Raw genomic sequence first — 20,588 nt, 5'->3', positions numbered from 1 at the left:
ACTGTGACTTAAATATGGACCACGGGTTAATTAGCATAAAAGGTAGGGGGTTTTGTGTAAAGTGCAAAAAATAATAATTCGTTGCCTCTTAAAGATGGACTACGGGTTAATTAATGGAAAAGGCAGGGGTTTTCTGCATAAAATACAGACAAACAAGCGTTCCATGCTTTATTATTAGGCAGAGATTAGCTTACGTCACTAACCATCTCTCGTATACATCAGTATGAAGGGGTGAGCTAGTTCTGCTTTCCCTGTGCTTCACACTTTTCTCTGACATTGTTTTCTTTTTAATTAAAGCTTACATTGTCAGTGCATTTTATTTCTATATGTGCTTCTCATTTTATACCATTGTTTTTGTAATCTACATTTTGGTTGTTGGACTCGATTATATTTGTATAGCTTACAAATAGGCAGTTGAACTAAACTGTGGTGCTGATGATCTCTTCATTAGATATGAGGATTTTTACCACCTTGATTGAAGATTGTTGTAGGAGGAGATCAAAACCTTTTTTGTTCCTTTTTGGGATAGGAGTGTATGACTAATGCTAAATGAATAATACAATGGTGAATCTTATTATATAGTACACTTGTCATTATTGTTGGAAGTGCAAAGAGGCCAGATGAATGTCTCATGAGATTTTTAACTACATTAGCATATAACTGAATTCAGTTTGTGGATATGGTTGATGAAGCATGATTCTAAACTCTTATAACATAGTATCTGTATGTCTACACATATGACCTTATTTTGTTCTTGGTTAATGTATTTGATCTACTAATACGAGGTGATTAGATCCTAATGTTATATATCTCAACTACCATTGCTAATCCCTAAAAAACCCTACCATTGCTAACTCAAATCGCTTTGGACTGAGACCAAGGGAAAAGAAAGTAGCCTAATGTGCCGAGAAAAGACCGCAACACAAGCATGCCCCACATAGTGGCACCTGAGCCACTAGTATGTATGCATTAGACTCATCTTTCGTAGCATTTTATAAGGTTCTTATTGCGGAAATTCAACATGGGTCATACCACCATATGGTATCATTATCCGAGCCGTTGGTCCACATGGGGATCTATGCGCACAGGCGTATTGCATGTTGTATTGCTTTTCATTGCATCAATATTCTACAGTGCCAGTGCCTCCTGTCGGTTGTCCATTAATGCTGTGGCCCACAATGGTCTTCTACGGTGTTGTTGTTGTTACTTTTTCTGGACCGGAGCCTGTGTCACATGGTCCGCTCCACACTAAGCCATCGGCCCAATTAATGCCATCGGGCCTGGTTTGGTTTGATGAGGATCGAATCCTCTAGTCAATCGTGATCCCTTCTAATCCCTACCATTTTTGGATAATTCGCTTAATCCCTTCCCGATGTGGATTATTCAGATCCATTTAGTGCGCATTAAACTGATGCATGCAAGCATACAAGCCCAATACAGCTGAAATATGCATGCATCTAAATGAAACATCCTCATTATTTGAACTGAACTATGTTAAGCATCAGTTTATTACAGTGCCATAAAGTTGAAAAGCCAAATAATTTCCTGGTTAAAAAAGGGAAACGTTCCCGATAAAAAAGGGGAGAAGTACAATGGCAATGAAGTACATCCTGGTCGCAGCAGCACGATCGGAAGGACAAGGTGCTTGCGTGAATCATGAGCAGCCACGCCATACATCATCGGTCCTAGAATGTGAGTGTGCACAGCCTCAACAATGATGATAGCCGCGGCAATATAAAGGATGTAGAACAGGAACCTTAGACTGTCTTGATCAAGAACGAGCCAAACGATCGACCTGGCGGCGTTGAGGATAAGCAGCTGGTTCTGGCCATGGTCAAGCTGGTGGGCAACCTGGGGAGGAGCAACGACACAATGCAATGGGCATGAAAACAACAACCGTGTGTCAACAACAAAACTGTACATAAACAAGTTTCAGTTAGGGCTTGGAAATAATAGTTTTTGGCAAAACCGAAGTTTGTCTTGCGAGCATCGCTGAAGTCTCTTCAAAGATTGTATCTTTTGATTCCTTGGTCTGATAAATATCAGTAGGAGGTTAAAATATTGTCAACCAAGTTATGCTTTGTAGTTGTTTGATGTAAAAGAAGTGCATCTGGACAACAAAAATATGAAGGTATGCTCAGCCACCACAAACCATGGTTTTAAATAGCCAGCAGCACGCTATAGCGTTTACAGGAGGCCTTGCGCTAAGGGACTTTGATTCAAACACATGAACAAACGTTTTAAATAGCGCACTATAGCGCTTAGAAGAGGTCCGCCGCTAAGAGACTTAGCGCGCTATTTAAAACTATGCCACAAACCAAATAGGTGTACAAGACCAATGGTGCACTCTTTCCCAATAATAACTTCTAGTTGCCTGGCACATGAGAAAAGTATCAGAACCACCTAGATATCCTCTGCTTCAAGTTATTTCTCAATTCTCATGATAGAAGCATTTTAATATCATCTAATTACTTCCATGTTCTGCGTTCCTTTAATCATTTTAAAATCTTCACCCTGAGCATATTGAATTCATTTTACCTTTTCATATTTTTAGCTAAGAAAGGCTCTAACTTTGTAGAACATAACAAAGCAAATAGACTACCATGCCACATGATAAAATATGGTCCACATGCGGAAGAAACCAGAAATTGCTTCAGCCATGACATGTAAAATGCATGAGCAATTATCAAGTGTAGTTCACATGCTTGGGAAAAAATATTTGAAGTTATGCCACATTTCTTGCCTGGCTTGATAAGATAAGACAGTCACACAAAAGAGGAAAGGTAAATGCAACAATAGACTGGCATCCGAACATAGCAGAATTTCCCCAATATCTCACAATACCAAAGCTAAATCTATTAAGCTGCAGCAACCAGACTACATCAATGCTAAATCTATTACTTGCTCCAGCTCCGTACGACGACATGACATGTTTTCAGTTAAGCATTTTCAGAGGAACTAGATTAAATCAAATTCTAGTACATCTTAATCCACCCACGATGCCCTTGAATCCTGCTTCATCGTTGATTCCTAGGACTCCGCAGGCGCGCTGTCCCTGCTGCTGCATCGTCCGTGGTAGCTTCGCCACCATTGCCATCTGCACGCCACGGACGAGTCCCGCAGGGCAGCTGGTCCTCCACTACACACGTTGCTTCTCTCGTTTAGATCCAAGCCGGCCGGGGCCAACCCCTTCCCGTGAAGATGGGCAATCTGAACGGAAGGCAAAACAAGACGCAACCGGTGAGCAAACACGTCCGTCCACATAACGCTCTTTCTTTGCATAGAGAAAAAAGGGAAAAAAATAATGCATACAGGGAAGGCCTCACCGGAATACCGGATTTATAGGGAAATCGCCATTGGCGGTGCCAGCCATTGTTGTCGTCTCGGTATCCAACTCTGCGGGGTCGTGTGTACACACAGGAAAAGTTCTGGACCACAGTCCATGTTCGGTGCAGGTCCTGTACCGGTGGTCCATCCGTCACCTACAACAGCCAGCACGTGGGCCTGCCCATTCTGACCTTCAGTACATACGGCCTCCCATCGTCCAAAGACGCTGTCGTACGCATACATTATACAGCCGCTGCCAGAATACTTGAATATTTGAAGCTCGCACATGCTTCATTGAATGCCCTTCCAACCTACCAATCTGGACGTTTGGACGGTACAGATAATGGGACTATATGCCAGTATGACCCATATCATCACTCTCGTTCTTATTGTGTGCTCACGCTGACTCTCAAAAGAGGACTTTGCAATGCTAATGGCTTTTCAAGTTCTCTAATCATACAAATACTACAATGGATGGGCTTTTTTGCTGCGCTGTTGGTGTTGTTGGATTTTCGTAATTTTTGTACTCCCTCTCTTTAAGATTGTGAGGTGTATTAGTGCTTTGAAAAGTCAAACCTCATTAAGATTGACCAAATTTGTAGAGAAATATACACTATTTATAATATCAAATTTGTATCATTAGATTCATCATGAAATGAATTTCATATTTATTTATTTAGTATTGTGGATGCTGATATTTTTGGCTCTAAACTTGGTCAATTTTTTAAATGACTTTTCAGAAAAGAAATACACACATTTTTTTACTCCATGTGCTCCAGAATATAAGGTGTATTAGTTGTAAACTCAAATCTCTTTAAGTCTAACTAAATTTATAGATAACTATATCAATATTCAAAATATCAAATTGATATCGTTAGGTTCATCATGAAATGATTTTTCATGCTTTATTTATTTAGTATTACAGATGTCGATTGTTTTGGCCCTGAACTTGGTCAATGTTAAAAAAAATTGAATTTTCAAAAAACTAATACACCTTATTTTTTGAAACTGATGGAGTATTTGATTTGGCAAGTGGGGGATGATGGAGTGTGTTTTCTTCTTATTTATAGTACGGTGTTTTGGTGGGCCTTCCGCGGTGTGATTCTCTGTTATCTGCTAATCAACTTATAATTATGAGAGGAAATTTTTTATGTTGGTGGCTGCATGTACTATTTTGATGCTACAATATGACATGTGACATTTTTTCTAGGTGGCGAAAGGGTGTGCGCGATTGATATGTCTTTATAGGTCGGTTGCTGCTGATTAATTGAAAAGATCGTTGACCCGGTTAAAACCATGAACCGAATTCAAAATTTAATTTACCGAGAAAGCTTCAAAATTAAGAAGCATAATAAATTATTAAAAGAATTAAATAAAAAAGCTCTTTCGAAACCGGATGACCCTGTTTTAGTTTGGAGACGTTGATTGATTGTGATGCCTTAAAAATCAGGTATAGCATATGGTGTATTAATAAATTGACTCACTCAGCTAGGCTCATAGGTGGACCAAATTAGTAGCATGAGCCTTGGCTTCAGAGAAAAGGGGAAAGGGATTTAAGGCCTTGTTTGGGGATTGAAGTGGGCATCACAAAAGTTAGCATAGCAATTGGTAGAAGACTCATTCTATCCTCAACATCGTTACGTTTTTTTTGAGACAAACTCGCGAAGCTTTATTAAGTCGTCACAATGTTTACAAGGACGGATGGAAGATCTCCGGGGTGACCTAACCAGACATGGCGGCCACCCCCTAGTGAAAGTGCGTGCTTTGTAAGGTTGTAAGCTTCAAAGTTTGAGCTCCTAAATTCATGACTAAATTTACAAAAATCAAAAGACGAAGAGTGATCTAAGATTTCATGTATGATTGCTCCATAGCTGGGTGCATTCTCCTTCTGGATGTCTTCAACGACAACTTTGCAGTCCGAGGCCATATGAATACGCCTTAGGTATAGATCATCCGAGAGGGCTAGTGCCTCACGCACGGCCACGGCTTCAAGAACTTGAGGGTCAGCAATGTGTCTAAAAGCTAGCACTGAGGCTCCCAAAAAACTGCGAGTTGCATCTCTACTAATCGCTCCTACTGCTCCATAGCCTCCATGACGAGAGACCGCAGCGTCAACGTTTACTTTCGCACAGTTTGCAACTGGTGGCTACCACTGCTTCGGTCTGGGTGCCCTGACTGTTGCCGCCCTCGTCTTCGGCCATTTTTTACTCCATCTGCTTAAGAATCTTGTGATGATGATCCACTTTGAATCTTGGAGCACAGATGAAGCCGGCGATGACGGACTGCGTGGGACATCGTTACGTACATGGCAATGCTGAATGCCAGGTGGAGCCCATAGCGTAGCATTCCACATTTTCCAATTTTGTTTCCAGCACGGACCTTGCACCTGGATCCACGTTATATGCTCAGAACTCCATGATTTTTTAACCGGATGTGCGGTCACTGTTAGAGATATATTTGAGATACATGTATTTGATAGTTTAAAGTTTATAATCTGTCTCCTACCTTATCTCCAGGAGAGGCGTCTTGCCCCTAAGTCTTATACTCAATATATACTCACCCTCGAGGTTCGGAAATACATCCATTATATTCCACAACAATCCCTCTCTCTCCCTTCTAACATGGTATCCGACTAACCGATCCAACCCTAGCCGCCGCCCAACGCTTCCGCCATGTGCACCGCCCCTGGGGTGGTCGGCCTCCATGCCCATCGTCGGGGCCGTACCGCCCATACCTAGGGTTTGTTCGCCGGTCATGTTGACCGGCTGTCCTAAAGAGTCTTTTTCCCGATCCTTTGATCCGGATTTTCTCTCTCTTCGGTCGCTTTGATAGGCCTTTTCTTTTTGGTCTTCCGATCTATACTTGATCGGTTTGCATCGCCTGCTGCCACCGTTGACCTCCGTGTGCATCTACTCTGATATGGGCGCGACCGGCAGGCTTCTTCACCGATACGGTGGCCTCGCGCGACATGCGGCCCCTCATGGCCGTCGTCCGTCGCCGGCCCACTCGTCGATCTACGCCGGCCGTCACCGCCCTCTCCGACCGGGACACCTGCATCGCCCCGACCCGACGGCCTCGCCCCATGCGGCGGCCTATCATAGTCGCCGTACGCGCGCTGACCCGCCCATCGATCCACGCCACTTGCCTCCGCCGCGTCCGCACGGTGGCCCTGTGGTCTACCTCGCCGGCCTCGTCCCTGGCGGCGTCAGGCTCGTGGACCGTCTTAACTCGGGCGCCGCTGCTACGTTAGTCGCTCGGGCCTCGCTGCCCGGGCGCCGGCGCTGCTTTGGCAGCCCGGTTCCGGTCGCACGACGTCCCACGCCGTCCGTCATTGCCGGCTTCATCTCGGACTCCGCCGCCCCCCGTCTGCACTGAGCGGCGTCCCCGACCTCGTGCGCGATCGGCTTGATCACCTGCTCGCAGCGTGATCTGCCTCATCTACGCCCCGCGACCGACCTGGCCCGTCGGTTGCTCGCTGATACGTCTCCAACGTATCTATAATTTTTGATTGTTCCATGCTATTATATTATCTGTTTTGGATGTTTAATGGGCTTTAATATGCTCTTTTATATTATTTTTGGGACTAACCTATTAACCAGAGGCCCAGTGCCAATTTCTGTTTTTTGCCTATTTTAGAGTTTCGCAGAAAAGGAATACCAAACGGAGTCCAAACGGAATGAAACCTTTGCGATGATCTTTCTTGGACCAAAAGCAATCCAGAAGACTTGGAGTCAAAGTCTGGAACGCCACGAGGAAGCCACGAGGCAGGAGGGCGCGCCCAGGGGGGTAGGCGCGCCCCCACCCTCGTGGGCCCCTCGTAGCTCCACCGACGTACTTCCTTCGCCTATATATACTCTTATACCCTGAAAACATCCAGGGGAGCCACGAAACCACTTTTCCACCGCCACAACCTTCTGTACCCGTGAGATCCTATCTTGGGGCCTTTTCCGGCGATCTGCCGGAGGGGGATTCGATCACGGAGGGCTTCTCCATCAACACCATTGCCTCTCCGATGAAGCGTGAATAGTTTACCACAGACCTTCGGGTCCATAGTTATTAGCTAGATGGCTTCTTCTCTCTCTTTTATTCTCAATACAAAGTTATCCTCGATGTTCTTGGAGATCTATTCGATGTAATACTCTTTTGCGGTGTGTTTGCCGAGATCCGATGAATTGTGGAATTATGAACAAGATTATCTATGAATATTATTTGGTTCTTCTCTGAATTCTTATATGTATGATTTGATATCTTTGCAAGTCTCTTCGAATTATCGGTTTAGTTTGGGCTACTAGATTGATCTTTCTTGCAATGGGAGAAGTGCTTAGCTTTGGGTTCAATCTTGCGGTGTCCTTTCCCAGTGACAGTAGGGGCAGCAAGGCACGTATTGTATTGTTGCCATCGAGGATAAAAAGATGGGGTTTATATCATATTGCTTGAGTTTATTCCTCTACATCATGTCATCTTGCTTAATGTGTTACTCTGTTCTTTATGTGGAGTAATAGTAATAGATGCAGAATCGTTTCGGTCTACTTGACACGGACGTGATGCCTATATTCATGATCATTGCCTTAGATATCTTCATAACTATGCGCTTTTCTATCAATTGCTCGGCAATAATTTGTTCACCCACCGTAATACATGCTATCTTGAGAGAAGCCACTAGTGAAACCTATGGCCCCCGGGACTCTTTCTTATTATATTGCATCTCTTTTATTTACATCGCATCTCGTTTACTATTTTGCAATCTTTACTTTCCAATCTATACAACAAAAATACCAAAAATATTTACTTTACTATCTCTATTAGATCTCACTTTTGCGAGTGACCGTGAAGGTATTGACAACCCCTTTATCGCGTTAGTTGCAAGGTTCTTGATTGTTTGTGCAGGTACTAGATGACTTGTGCGTTGTCTCCTACTGGATTGATACCTTGGTTCTCAAAACTGAGGGAAATACTTATGGTACTTTGCTGCATCACCCTTTCCTCTTCAAGGGAAAACCAACGCATGCTCAAGAGGTAGCAAGAAGGATTTCTGGCGCCGTTGCCGGGGAGATCTACGCTAAGTCAAGACATACCAAGAACCCATCATAAACTCTTCTCCCCCGCATTACATTATTTGCCATTCGCCTCTCGTTTTCCTCTCCCCCACTTCTAAAACGATTTTTGAAAACCTTTTCCTTTTCTTCGCCCCTCTTCCGTTCGTCTCTTTTTGCTTGCTTCTTGTGTTCTTGGGTGTTAGTGTGCCTGTTTGCTTTGATGGCTCTGCAAAAAAGTGTTGATCCTCACCATAGAAGGTTGGAAGAAATTGAAAACAACGTTAGAAGCTTTATGTCTTTGCAATTTGAGCATAATAATTTCTTCAGAAATGAGCTTAAAGAACAAAAAGGTTTTATGGATTACATGAATAAAGAGCTCGATGATATGTCTAAGGAATTTTATGGTTTGAAATCTCAGTTTGCTCATCTTGAAAATTTAGTAGGCCAAATTTCGGATAAGCCACCTTAGTTAATAAGATGGCCGCTAAACCGGAAGATCTAGATAATAATAATGATGAAGATCTAAAAGTGATTGATGTGACTCCTATTAAATCTTTGTTTTCCAATATGAATCTTGATAAAGATGGGACTGGAGATGAGTCAACTTTAGTTAAAAGGCGTCCCAATGATTCGGAGTTTTTAGATCTTGATGCAAAAATTAATAAAAGTGGGATTGAAGAGGTCAAAACTTTACATAGCAATGAACCCACTATTTTGGATTTCAAGGAATTTAATTATGATAATTGCTCTTTGATAGATTGTCTTTCCTTGTTGCAATCCGTGTTAAATTCTCCTCATGCTTATAATCAAAATAAAGCTTTTACTAAATATATCGTTGATGCTTTAACGCAATCCTATGAAGAAAAGCTTGAACTAGAAGTTTCTATCCCTAGAAAACTTTATGATGAGTGTGAACCTACTATTAAAATTAAGAGTAAAGATTATGAATGCTATGCTTTATGCGATTTGGGTGCTAGTGTTTCCACGATTCCAAAAACTTTGTGTGATGTGCTAGGTTTTCGTGAATTTGATGATTGTTCTTTAAACTTGCATCTTGCGGATTTCACCATTAAGAAACCTATGAGAAGGATTAATGATGTTCTTATTGTTGCAAAAAGAAATTATGTGCCCGTAGATTTCATTGTTCTTGATATAGATTGCAATCCTACATGTCCTATTATTCTTGTTAGACCTTTCCTTAGAACGATTGGTGCAATTATTGACATAAAAGATGGAAATATTAGATTCCAATTTCCGTTAAGGAAAGGCATGGAACACTTTCCTAGGAAGAAAATTAAATTGCCTTATGAATCTATTACGAGAGCCACTTATGGATTGCATACCAAAGATGGCAATACCTAGATCTATTCTTGCTTTTATGCCTAGCTAGGGGCATTAAACGATAGCGCTTGTTGGGAGGCAACCCAATTTTATTTTTGTTCTTTGCTTTTTGCGATAGCGCTTGTTGGGAGGCAACCCAATTTTATTTTTGTTCTTTGCTTTTTGCTCCTGTTTAGTAATAAATAATTCATCCAGCTTCTGTTTAGATGTGGTTTTATGTTTTAATTAGTGTTTGTGCCAAGTAGAACCTTTGGGAAGACTTGGGTGAAGTCTTTGCGATCTTGCTGTAAAAAACAGAAACTTTTGCGCTCATGAGATTAGCTGCCATTTTTTACTGGAGAGTGCTTTTAGGTTGACTCTTTTTGCAGATGATTAATAGACAAATTTCTCACATCCACCAGTTTATTTCAGAATTTTTGGTGTTCCAGAAGTATTTGAACAAGTTAGATTACTAAAGACTGTTCTGTTTTTGACAGATTCTGTTTTTCGTGTGTTGTTTGCTTATTTTGATGAATCTATTGAGAAGTTGGAATACAGTAGGTTTAACACCGATATAAATAAAGAATGAGTTCATTACAGTACCTTAAAGTGGTGGTTTATTTTCTTATACTAACGGAGCTCATGAGATTTTCTGTTGAAGTTTTGTGTTGTGAAGTTTTCAAGTTTTTGGGTAAAGAGTTGATGGATTTTGGAATAAAGAGTGGCAAGAGCCTAAGCTTGGGGATGCCCAAGGCACCCCAAGGTAAAATTCAAGGACAACCAAAAGCCTAATCTTGGGGGTGCCCCGGAAGGCATCCCCTCTTTCGTCTTCGTCTACCGGTAACTTTACTCGAGACTATATTTTTATTCAACACATGATATGTGTTTTGCTTGGAGCGTCTTGTATGTTTTGAGTCTTTGATTTTTAGTTTACCACAATCATCTTTGTTGTACACACCTTTTGGGAGAGACACGCATGAATCGGAATTTATTGGAATACCCTATGTGCTTCACTTATATCTTTTGAGCTAGATAATTTTGCTCTAGTGCTTCACTTATATCTTTTTTAGAGCACGGTGGTGGTTTTATTTTATAGAAATTATTGATCTCTCATGCTTCACTTATATTATTTTGAGAGTCTTTTAGAACAACATGGTAATTTGCTTTGGATATAAAACTAGTCCTAATATGATGGGCATCCAAGATGGGTATAATAAAAACTTTTATATAAAGTGCGTTGTATACTATGAGAAGTTTGATGCTTGATGATTGTTTTGAGACACGAGGATGGTGATATTAGAGTCATGCTAGTAGATTAATTGTGAATTTGAGAAATACTTGTGTTGAGGTTTGCAAGTCCCGTAGCATGCACGTATGGTAACCGTTGTGTAACAAATTTGAAGCATGAGGTGTTTCTTTGATTGTCTTCCTTATGAGTGGCGGTCGAGGACGAGCGACGGTCTTTTCCTACCAATCTATCCCCCTAGGAGCATGCGCGTAGTGCTTGGTATTGATGACTTGTAGATTTTTGCAATAAGTATGTGAGTTCTTTATGACTAATGTTGAGTCCATGGATTATACGCACTCTCACCCTTCCACCGTTCTAGCCTCTCTAGTACCGGGCAACTTCCGCCGATACCATAAACCCACCATTTACCTTCCTCAAAACAGCCACCATACCTACCTATTATGGCATTTCCACAGCCATTCCGAGATATATTACCATGCAACTTTCCACCGTTCCGTCTATTATGACACGCTCAATCATTGTCATATTGCCTTGCATGATCATGTAGTTGACATCGTATTTGTGGCAAAGCCACCATTCATAATTTTTTCATACATGTCACTCTTGATTCATTGCACATCCCGGTACACCGCCGGAGGCACGCATATAGAGTCATATTTTGTTCTAAGTATCGAGTTGTAATCCTTGAGTTGTAAATAAATAGAAGTGTGATGATCATCATTATTAGAGCATTATCCCGTGTGAGGAAAAAAAGAGGCCAAAGAAGCCAATGAAAAAAAGGAGAGGCCAAAGAAGCCAAACAAAAAAAAGAGAAAAGGAGAGAAGGGACAATGCTACTATCCTTTTTCCACACTTGTGCTTCAAAGTAGCACCATGATCTTCATGATAGAGAGTCTCTCATTTTGTCACTTTCATATACTAGTGGGAATTTTCGTTATAGAATTTGGCTTGTATATTCCAATAATGGGCTTCCTCAAAATGCCCTAGGTCTTCGTGAGCAAGCAAGTTGGATGCACACCCACTTAGTTTCTTCTGTTGAGCTTTCATACATTTATAGCTCTAGGCATTCGTTGCATGGCAATCCCTACTCACTCACATTGATATTTATTGATGGGCATATGTTGGGTAACGCAGTAATTTCAAAAAAATTCCTACGCACACGCAAGATCCATCTAGGTGATGCATAGCAACGAGCGGGGAGAGTGTGTCCACGTACCCTCGTAGACCGAAAGCGGAAGCGTTTAGTAACGCGGTTGATGTAGTCGAACGTCTTCGCGATCCAACCGATCCAAGTACCGAACGCACGGCACATCCGCGATCTGCACACGTTCAGCTCGGTGACGTCCCTCGTACTCTTGATCCAGCTGAGGCCGAGGGAGAGTTTCGTCAGCACGACGGTGTGGTGACGGTGATGATGAAGTTACCGACGCAGGGCTTTGCCTAAGCTCTACAACGATATGACCAAGGTGGAAATCTGTGGAGGGGGCACCGCACACGGCTAAGACAACTGTCAACTTGTGTGTTCTAGGGTGCCCCCTGCCCCTGTATGTAAAGGAGCAAGGGGGAGGCCGGTCGACACTCATAGGCGCGCCAAGGGGGGAGGAATCCTCCTCCTAGTAGGAGTAGGACTCCCCCCTTTCCTAGTCCTACTAGGAGAAGAAGGAAGGAGGGGGCGCCGCCCCTCCCCCTAGTCCAATTTGGACTAGGCCCATGGGGGGGGGGGGGGGGGCGCGACCAGCCCTTGGCTGCCCCTCTCTCTCCCCCCTAGGCCCAATAAGGCCCATTACTTTTCCGGTGGTTCCGATAACCCTTCCGGCACTCCGATATATATCCGGTGCCCCCGGAACTCATCCGGTGTTTGAATATTGTCATCCAATATATCAATCTTTATGTCTCGACCATTTTGAGACTCCTCGTCATGTCCGTGATCACATTCGGGACTCCGAACTACATTCGGTACATCAAAACACATAAACTCATAATACCGATCGTCATCGAACATTAAGCGTGCGGACCCTACGGGTTCGAGAACTATGTAGACATGACCGAGACTCATATCCGGTCAATAACCAATAGCGGAACCTGGATGTTCATATTGGCTCCTACATATTCTACGAAGATCTTTATCGGTCAAACCGCATAACAACATACGTTGTTCCCTTTGTCATCGATATGTTACTTGCCCGAGATTCGATCGTCGGTATCTCAATACCTAGTTCAATATCGTTACCGGCAAGTCTCTTTACTCATTCCGTAATGCATCATCCCGTAACTAACTTATTAGTCACATTGCTTGCAAGGCTTATAGTGATGTGCATTACCGAGAGGGCCCAGGGATACCTCTCTGACAATCGGAGTGACAAATCCTAATCTCGATCTATGGCAACTCAACAAACACAATCGGAGACACCTGTAGAGCATCTTTATAATCACCCAGTTACGTTGTGACGTTTGATAGCACACAAAGTGTTTCTCCCGTATTCGGGAGTTGCATAATCTCATAGTCATAGGAACATGTATAAGTTACCAAGAAAGCAATAGCAATAAACTAAATGATCATAGTGCTAAGCTAACAGATGGGTCAAGTCAATCACATCATTCTCTAATGATGTGAGCCCGTTCATCAAATGACAACTCTTTGTCCGTGGCTAGGAAACTTAACCATCTTTGATTAACGAGCTAGTCAAGTAGAGGCATACTAGTGACATTCTGTTTGTCTATGTATTCATACATGTACTAAGTTTCCGGTTAATACAATTCTAGCATGAATAATAAACATTTATCATGATATAAGAAAATATAAACAACAACTTTATTATTGCCTCTAGGGCATATTTCCTTCAGTCTCCCACTTGCACTAGAGGCCGTCCCCGCGGTTGCACCGTCCCGCGTCGAGCTGCTGCACCGCCCTTCGGGCTGTAGCGCCACACCCCGTGGTCCCCGCAGATGCCCGAGGTCTCCCGCCGTTGCCCCGACCTGCCCGCCGCCGCTGCGTCACCCCTTCGGGTCGTAGCGTCGCGGCCCGCGGTCCACTGCCGTCCCCGCGCGTCGACCTCTCGTGGTATGCGCCGCGCCGCCTCCTTTGGCGCGGGAACGCCACCGTCCGCTCCGGTTTTCGTCACGCTGTCGGGTTCCTCGCCTAGTTCGAGCACCGCCGTTGCGCTCCTAACTTAGCCGCCGCCGCCGCTCTTCTTTGGGCGCCGGCGCTGCTACCCCGTAGCCGCCGACGCCGCCCGTCCACCCCCTTTGTCTTCGTCTAGCACCAGCCTGTCGCCAACGTCGCCGTCATCTACCCCGGCCACTTCATCTACTCCGACAACCGTGGGCGACATCGGCCCCACGTCGATTGGCGCCGCAACCGTCGTAGTGTCCTTCTCTGCTGGCCTCTCTGACTTCTCCGACATGGCGTACAGCTCTTGCAGGTTCCAGTCTACACATGCCCGGTGCTGGCAACATCGATGTGTGCCTTCGTCCATGATGTGTCCCCGGGCCTGGCAAGCCTGGTGCGGCGTTTCGTCAACATCATCTTTGTCCATCTACGCATGCCCGATGCTGGCACACTGATGCGTGCCTTCGTCCACGACGTGTCCCCGAGCTTGGCAAACCCGGCGGGACGCCTCGTCAACACCATCCTCTACCCGGCGCACCACTACTTCGACACCACCGCACCCATAACTAACTCGGTGCCTCCTTGCGCCCGCGGCTCCACGGCGACTCCCTCAACACCGGCTACCCCGACTCGACTTTGACCACGGCGTTTTCGCACGGCTACCTCGACCACGGCTACACCACCCAACGCTCTCGGCTACCTTGACATCGGCACAAAGGGTTATCATCCGCTTGAGCAAATCGTCGGCTTCAACGCGTCCGCGACGCGACACCGTCCACGACGCTCCCGTTACGATTGCGGGGGGATGTCAGCCCGTCGGCTGCTATTCTCTCCAGTCCGACCATGTGCGACGCTCCTGTTGTTCACAACGCTACCGCTACGACTGCGGTGGGATGTTAAAGATAAATTTGGGATACATGTATTTAGTAGTCTAGGATTTGTAATCTGTCTCCTACCTTATCTTTTTGCATGGTAATACGTGTCTCGTTTATAAAAAAAAGGTTCGGTTACAAGGTACGTAAGCACCGACATTACAAAACTGAAAATATAGAATAATCCTATGCAAAATACTGGCGCCTGTTCCTCTCCTTCAACACCACCGAAACGGCCACCAAAGGGAAAGAAAATAGATCACCTCTTCATCCGATCTCGACGCGGCTCCATCGCTGATCAGCAGCTTTACGGACCTCAAAAGTAGTTTGCCAGAAGCAAAACCATTGCCGTTGAAAGAATCAGACCGGGGCAACATGTCCCCGGACACGCCATCGAACTCTAGATCTGACACCCCCGTACGACAAAGACGTCGAAGGAGGAAACCAGAACTGTCAGCCACGAACCACAAACCCAGCACGGGATGCACCATCTTCCAGCTGTCACTTGCGCAGACAACCGTCTGCGCGTACTCCTGGACGACAAAACCTCCCTGCTCCACCATGACATCGAAGACATCGCCACAGCAACGGGAACAGAGCAGAAGAAGAGCCACACCTGATGGAGTTGCCGCCGCCGCCTCGCCGACACCATCCATGAACCCTAACACAGCCGATCTGAAGGATCGGCAAACACACGATGCTATCAACTTCGAGACGCCGCCATGAAGGGCACCGCCGGTGTGGGAGTGAAGCTGAAGTAGATTTATTCGTCCGGACGCTGCTCCCACCACCCCAACGGCGCACCACGACCTACAAATCCAAAACCTAACTACAGATCGAAGGAACGGGGTCCCCCCTCCCTCCTGCCGCCGGAGCAGCCGGAGGGAGAGGGGGGCAACGCCCTGGCCGGCTGAGATCGGAGGAAGAAAATCGCCTCCACATCTTGCCCTCCAAGTTTTGTATTCAATATATACTCTTCCTCAAGACTCAATAATACATCCATCATATTCCACAGCAATATCCCTATCTCTCTTCTAACCGTCACGGCCACGACGGCGGCCACGACTCGGCGGCGGCGCCGTGCCCAGGCAGCGGTCCATTGCAAACACATTACTAATACCCACGCAGCGCGTGCGGTCCAATAAGAACCCGGGCCAGGCCGCGAGCACGGGCACACAGCGCTTCGAGAGGCCTCCCTCCCGCGACCGGAGATCATCCCTCGATGGCGGAGGCGCCTCTGCTGCCGTGGAAGGACCAGGAGGCGACGGGGTACTGGCGGAGCGAGGCCAGGAAGCTGGCGTACCTGGCGCTGCCGATGGTGGCCGTGAGCCTGTCGCAGTACGCCGTGCAGGTGTCCTCCAACATGATGGTCGGCCACCTCCCCGGCGTCCTCCCGCTCTCCTCTGCTGCCATCGCCACCTCCCTCGCCTCCGTCTCAGGCTTCAGCCTGCTCGTACGCACACCGCTTATCCCCACCTCCCCTTTCCCCCCTTCCGCATATTCCATTCCGTTTACGGCCTCTCCGCTCGTTTATTCCCCTTCAGTTTCCATGCGCCTCTTAGTAGCTACTCCCTCCGTCCCATAATATAAGAGCATTTTTGACACTAGTGTAGTATAAAAAATGCTTTTATATTATGGGACGGAGGGAGTACGTCCTAGACATCTAGCCTTGATTTCCCCTTGCTGCATGCCGTGCATTCCTCGGCTCTGCTCATCCATGGTGCGTGTTCTTAGCTCATCGAGATCGTTCCAAGGACCTTTTCCATCTTGAGATACAGACAAGGAAAAACGAGAGACTAACTCATGTTCTTTATTCCATTGGCTTAGGACTTTAAGTACTAGTACCTGCGTCCCGTAGTGACTTTGTGTTTTTCTAAGTAGGAATTATCGAGACTGGTTAGAATGAATACTAGTGGGTGACATGCCATCAGATTTCTGATTGGTGTAAAGTGGTACTAGTATCTTCTTGTGTCAACTACTAGACAGTGTGACACCTCAGGAGAAGTATTCCGCAGCCATCAAAGTACGTAGTAGTCAATTCTGAAGAACCGTTCAAACTATCTTTTTCTCTGCAATGGATTTCACACCATTTTATATATCAGCCTATATTTCCACCACTAGCAAAAGTCAGTTTACTTGGAAGAAGAAATTAGGCTTGTATGATGGTTACCTCCACGGGTCGCTTTTCAGCAAGTAATCAACATAAACTATGCTGAATTCATACAGACCGGCATGGCAAGCGCACTGGAAACGCTCTGCGGCCAGGCCTACGGCGCAAGGCAGTACCACACTCTGGGGCTCCACATGTACACAGCCATCGTCACTCTGCTGGTGGCGTGCGTCCCGCTGTCGCTCCTGTGGGCGTTCATGGGCAATCTCCTGGTGCTGATCGGGCAGGACCCCCTGATCGCGCACGGCGCCGGGAGGTACATCGTGTGGCTCATCCCGGGGCTCTTCGCCAACGCGGTGATCCAGCCCATCACCAAGTTCCTGCAGTCGCAGAGCCTCATCATGCCGCTGCTCCTGTCGTCCGTGGCCACGCTGGCGCTCCACGTCCCCCTGTGCTGGGTCATGGTGTTCAGGACCGGGATGGGGTACACCGGCGCCGCCCTGGCCATCAGCGTCTCATACTGGCTGAACGTGGCCATGCTCGTGGCGCACATTGTGATGTCGAGCTCCTGCAAGGAGACGCGCACGCCGCCGACCATCAAGGCCTTCAGGGGGGTGGGTGTGTTCCTGCGCCTAGCTCTGCCCTCTGCGCTCATGATATGGTAACCAACCACCAGAACCTAATTGGAATGGAATTAACTTCGCATTTATGTGGCTAATCATGTAATGTTTACATTCGTTTTCAGTCTTGAGTGGTGGTCGTTTGAGCTGCTTATTCTCATGTCGGGGCTTCTGCCCAACCCCGAGCTTCAAACCTCGGTGCTCTCAATATGGTACCAAATGTTCACTGTTTGATGTGGCTTAAATCTGCTTCTAGTATAAGAAGGCTGAACTTACATTTTTACTGTTACTATTTTCACTGCCTCACGAGCGTCACATTGCTCTTTACTATACCTTCTGGACTTGGAGCTGCTGGAAGGTACGATCTCTCAAGGCAGTTAATACACGGCCGATGTGGAAATAGTTTCGGTTTGGTAGTTGATTCTGCATTTCTTAACTAACAGCACGCGAGTAGCTAACGAATTGGGTGCTGGGAACCCGGAAGGAGCTCGATCGGCGGTCCGGGTCGTGATGTCGGTCGCGGTGACAGAGGCGGTGGTCGTCAGTGGAACTCTTTTGCTGTCACGGCGCCTCCTGGGCCGTGCTTACAGCAGCGAGGAGGAGGTGGCATCTGCCGTCGCCGTGATGGTTCCTCTCGTCTGCATCACCGTGGTCACCGATGGCCTGCAAGGGGTTCTCTCAGGTCACATTCATTTCTGAGTTCTGGGAGCAACTGCATGACCTTGCAAGTTCTCCATCGTTTCCAACAAAAACGTAGCTACTCTTCTTGTTACTAACATCTCTGTGCCTGTGCGTACGTTCTTCCTCAGGCGTCGCTCGAGGATGCGGATGGCAGCACGTGGGCGCGTACGTCAACCTCGGCTCCTTCTACTTGCTCGGAATCCCCATGGCGATGCTCCTCGGTTTTGTGCTCAAGATGGGGGAAAAGGGGCTTTGGATGGGTGTCGTCTGTGGATCCATCTCGCAGACCACGCTTCTCTCCGCCATCACGTTTTTCACCGACTGGCAGAAGATGGTTTGCTCTTCTGAACCTACCGTTACACCTATAAAAATCATACGCGAAAACGAACAGTCCAAAGAATTATTCAGGAGTGCTACACAATCTTACGGTTCGTCGCATTTTTTGCATTATCATGCAGGCTGACAAAGCTAGGGAGAGATCGCTCAGTGAGAAGGCAACGGAGTCCGAGTCGAGATCTCTGCTGGAATAGTTAGACTGCAATTTTGTAGGGGACACGCATCCCATCGCTGTCGTTTCTCTCTCAAGTGACAATGTAATTGTAGAGGGAATTAACACATCTCCCCAGCACACTTTCCCCTTCCTACCTCTCGCCCCCGCGTCGCCCCGCAGGGGCGGCTCGGGCGGAACCCTAAACGCCGCCGCCGCCGCCCCCTCTCCCTCTCGCCCCCTCTCGCCGCCGTCGGCGCTCGTCGGCGGGCAAAGCCCGTTGGCGGCCGGCGGCGGCGGGATCTGGCGCTCGCGCTGGTCGGGCGCGCCCCTCGCGGTGGTGGGTGTTGTGGAGTTTTTGGCTGCGAGATCTGGAGCTCGAGTGACGGCGCACGGCGGAGCTTCGCAGTGGGGTGGAGGTGTGCGGCTGGGGCTCGCAGGAGGAGTTGGTCGTGGCGCGGTGGCCCCTCCTGGAGGCGACGACACGGGACTTGGCGGGTCAAGGCGGCGGCGGCGCGGTTCGGCCATGGTGGCGTGGTGGTGCTCGGCCAGGAGAGGCTGCGCTTGCGGCGGCCGAGCACGTCGCGGCCCTCGCGCCTCCGTCGTGGTGCCCCTCCTGGTCTTCGTGGTCGTGGGTGCTGGAGGCGGTGGAGCGGGTCGGATGGGTCCGATCTGGGCTGTTGGGTCGTGACACAGTCGTCTGCCGGGAGTTGGCCTGACGGCTGGTGTGTGGTCCGGCATCCCTTGGTCGGGCATGGAGGGAGCTCGGCGAGTTCTCAGCCGTGGAGGTGCTGGTGGTATGGCTGTGTGCTCCTGGCTGTGCGGGTCTTGGTGGGACCCCAGCTTCTCGGCTATGATGGCGAAATGCTGCGGCGGCGGCGGAGTAGCCAACTTGGATGCTGTGGCCCCAATCCGGAGGGCAGGGATGGAGGTGCGCGGCGATCCGGAAGAAATTCCTGCTCGTGTTCGGTGCTGGCGATGATGGCGCCCGTGGGTGTCGTTCTTCTCCTTGGAGGCGTCGCCAAGGTGTGTCGACATCTCCATCTCTCGCGCCTGGGATTGGTAGCGGTCTTCGGGTGAAAGCCTAGGTTCGGAGCCGAATCGGCGTGATGGCGGTGTCATCTACGTCGTTCCTCTGTTGGGAGCATTGCGCTTGAAGACACGGTCATGAGGTTCTATGTTGCGGTGCTTTCGGCGCTCGCCGCTGTCCAAGACGATCTTCAGTGGCGCAATGTACGTCATCGTCAGTGAATCCAAGACGCTGCTTTTTGTGGACTGATCAAGTTCCGCCATTTACTTGCCACCTCCTTTTAGGCATCAAAGGGTGGATGGTGCGTCGACGAGGGAAGTTCACATGGAGTTGGTGTTGTCTTCGGAGATGACCGGCGATGGTCGAGACGCGGCGATGTTGCTCTGTTTTTGGACAAGCGCTTTTTGCTTTGTAGTTGTGTTGTTGGTGGTGGCTGTCTTCGGACTAGCCCTGGTGTGGTGTGTGAACTACGCTTGTTGTTTGCAACAAGTTGTAGTCTTCTTGTAACTTAAATTTTACCTTCTATAAAAATATGGTATGCATTCGCGTACTCTCGAAAAAAATATAACTGTAGAGGAGGAAGAGGACGTAAACCACTCCTTTTATCCCTCTTTACTTGTTTGGTGTCCGCGGCGAAATGTTTGGCGAAGCTCGATTTTGAAATCCCCTGGTTCACGTTTCCGCTAGTTTTGCTCTACTCGGACAGACACAGAGGGTCCATGCCGGACAGCTCGAGACTTGACGGTT

General features: G+C 47.2%; 1 protein-coding gene across 1 annotated transcript; it reads left to right on the top strand.

The window, feature by feature from the left end:
- The first annotated feature begins 16,022 nt into the window (after window positions 1–16,022).
- LOC123074542 (protein DETOXIFICATION 14) lies at window positions 16,023–20,357 on the top strand. Its single transcript, XM_044497348.1, has 7 exons — window positions 16,023–16,366; window positions 17,140–17,684; window positions 17,769–17,855; window positions 17,945–18,001; window positions 18,087–18,325; window positions 18,453–18,658; window positions 18,783–20,357. Exons 1-7 carry the CDS (start codon window positions 16,136–16,138, stop codon window positions 18,852–18,854), a joined length of 1,437 nt encoding a protein of 478 aa, XP_044353283.1. The 5' UTR covers window positions 16,023–16,135; the 3' UTR covers window positions 18,855–20,357.
- The last annotated feature ends 231 nt before the right edge of the window (window positions 20,358–20,588 follow it).

The sequence above is a fragment of the Triticum aestivum genome, chromosome 3D (genome assembly GCF_018294505.1).
Source record: "Triticum aestivum cultivar Chinese Spring chromosome 3D, IWGSC CS RefSeq v2.1, whole genome shotgun sequence".
Classification (NCBI taxonomy): domain Eukaryota; kingdom Viridiplantae; phylum Streptophyta; class Magnoliopsida; order Poales; family Poaceae; genus Triticum; species Triticum aestivum.
This window is presented reverse-complemented; position numbering and strand designations above follow the sequence as displayed.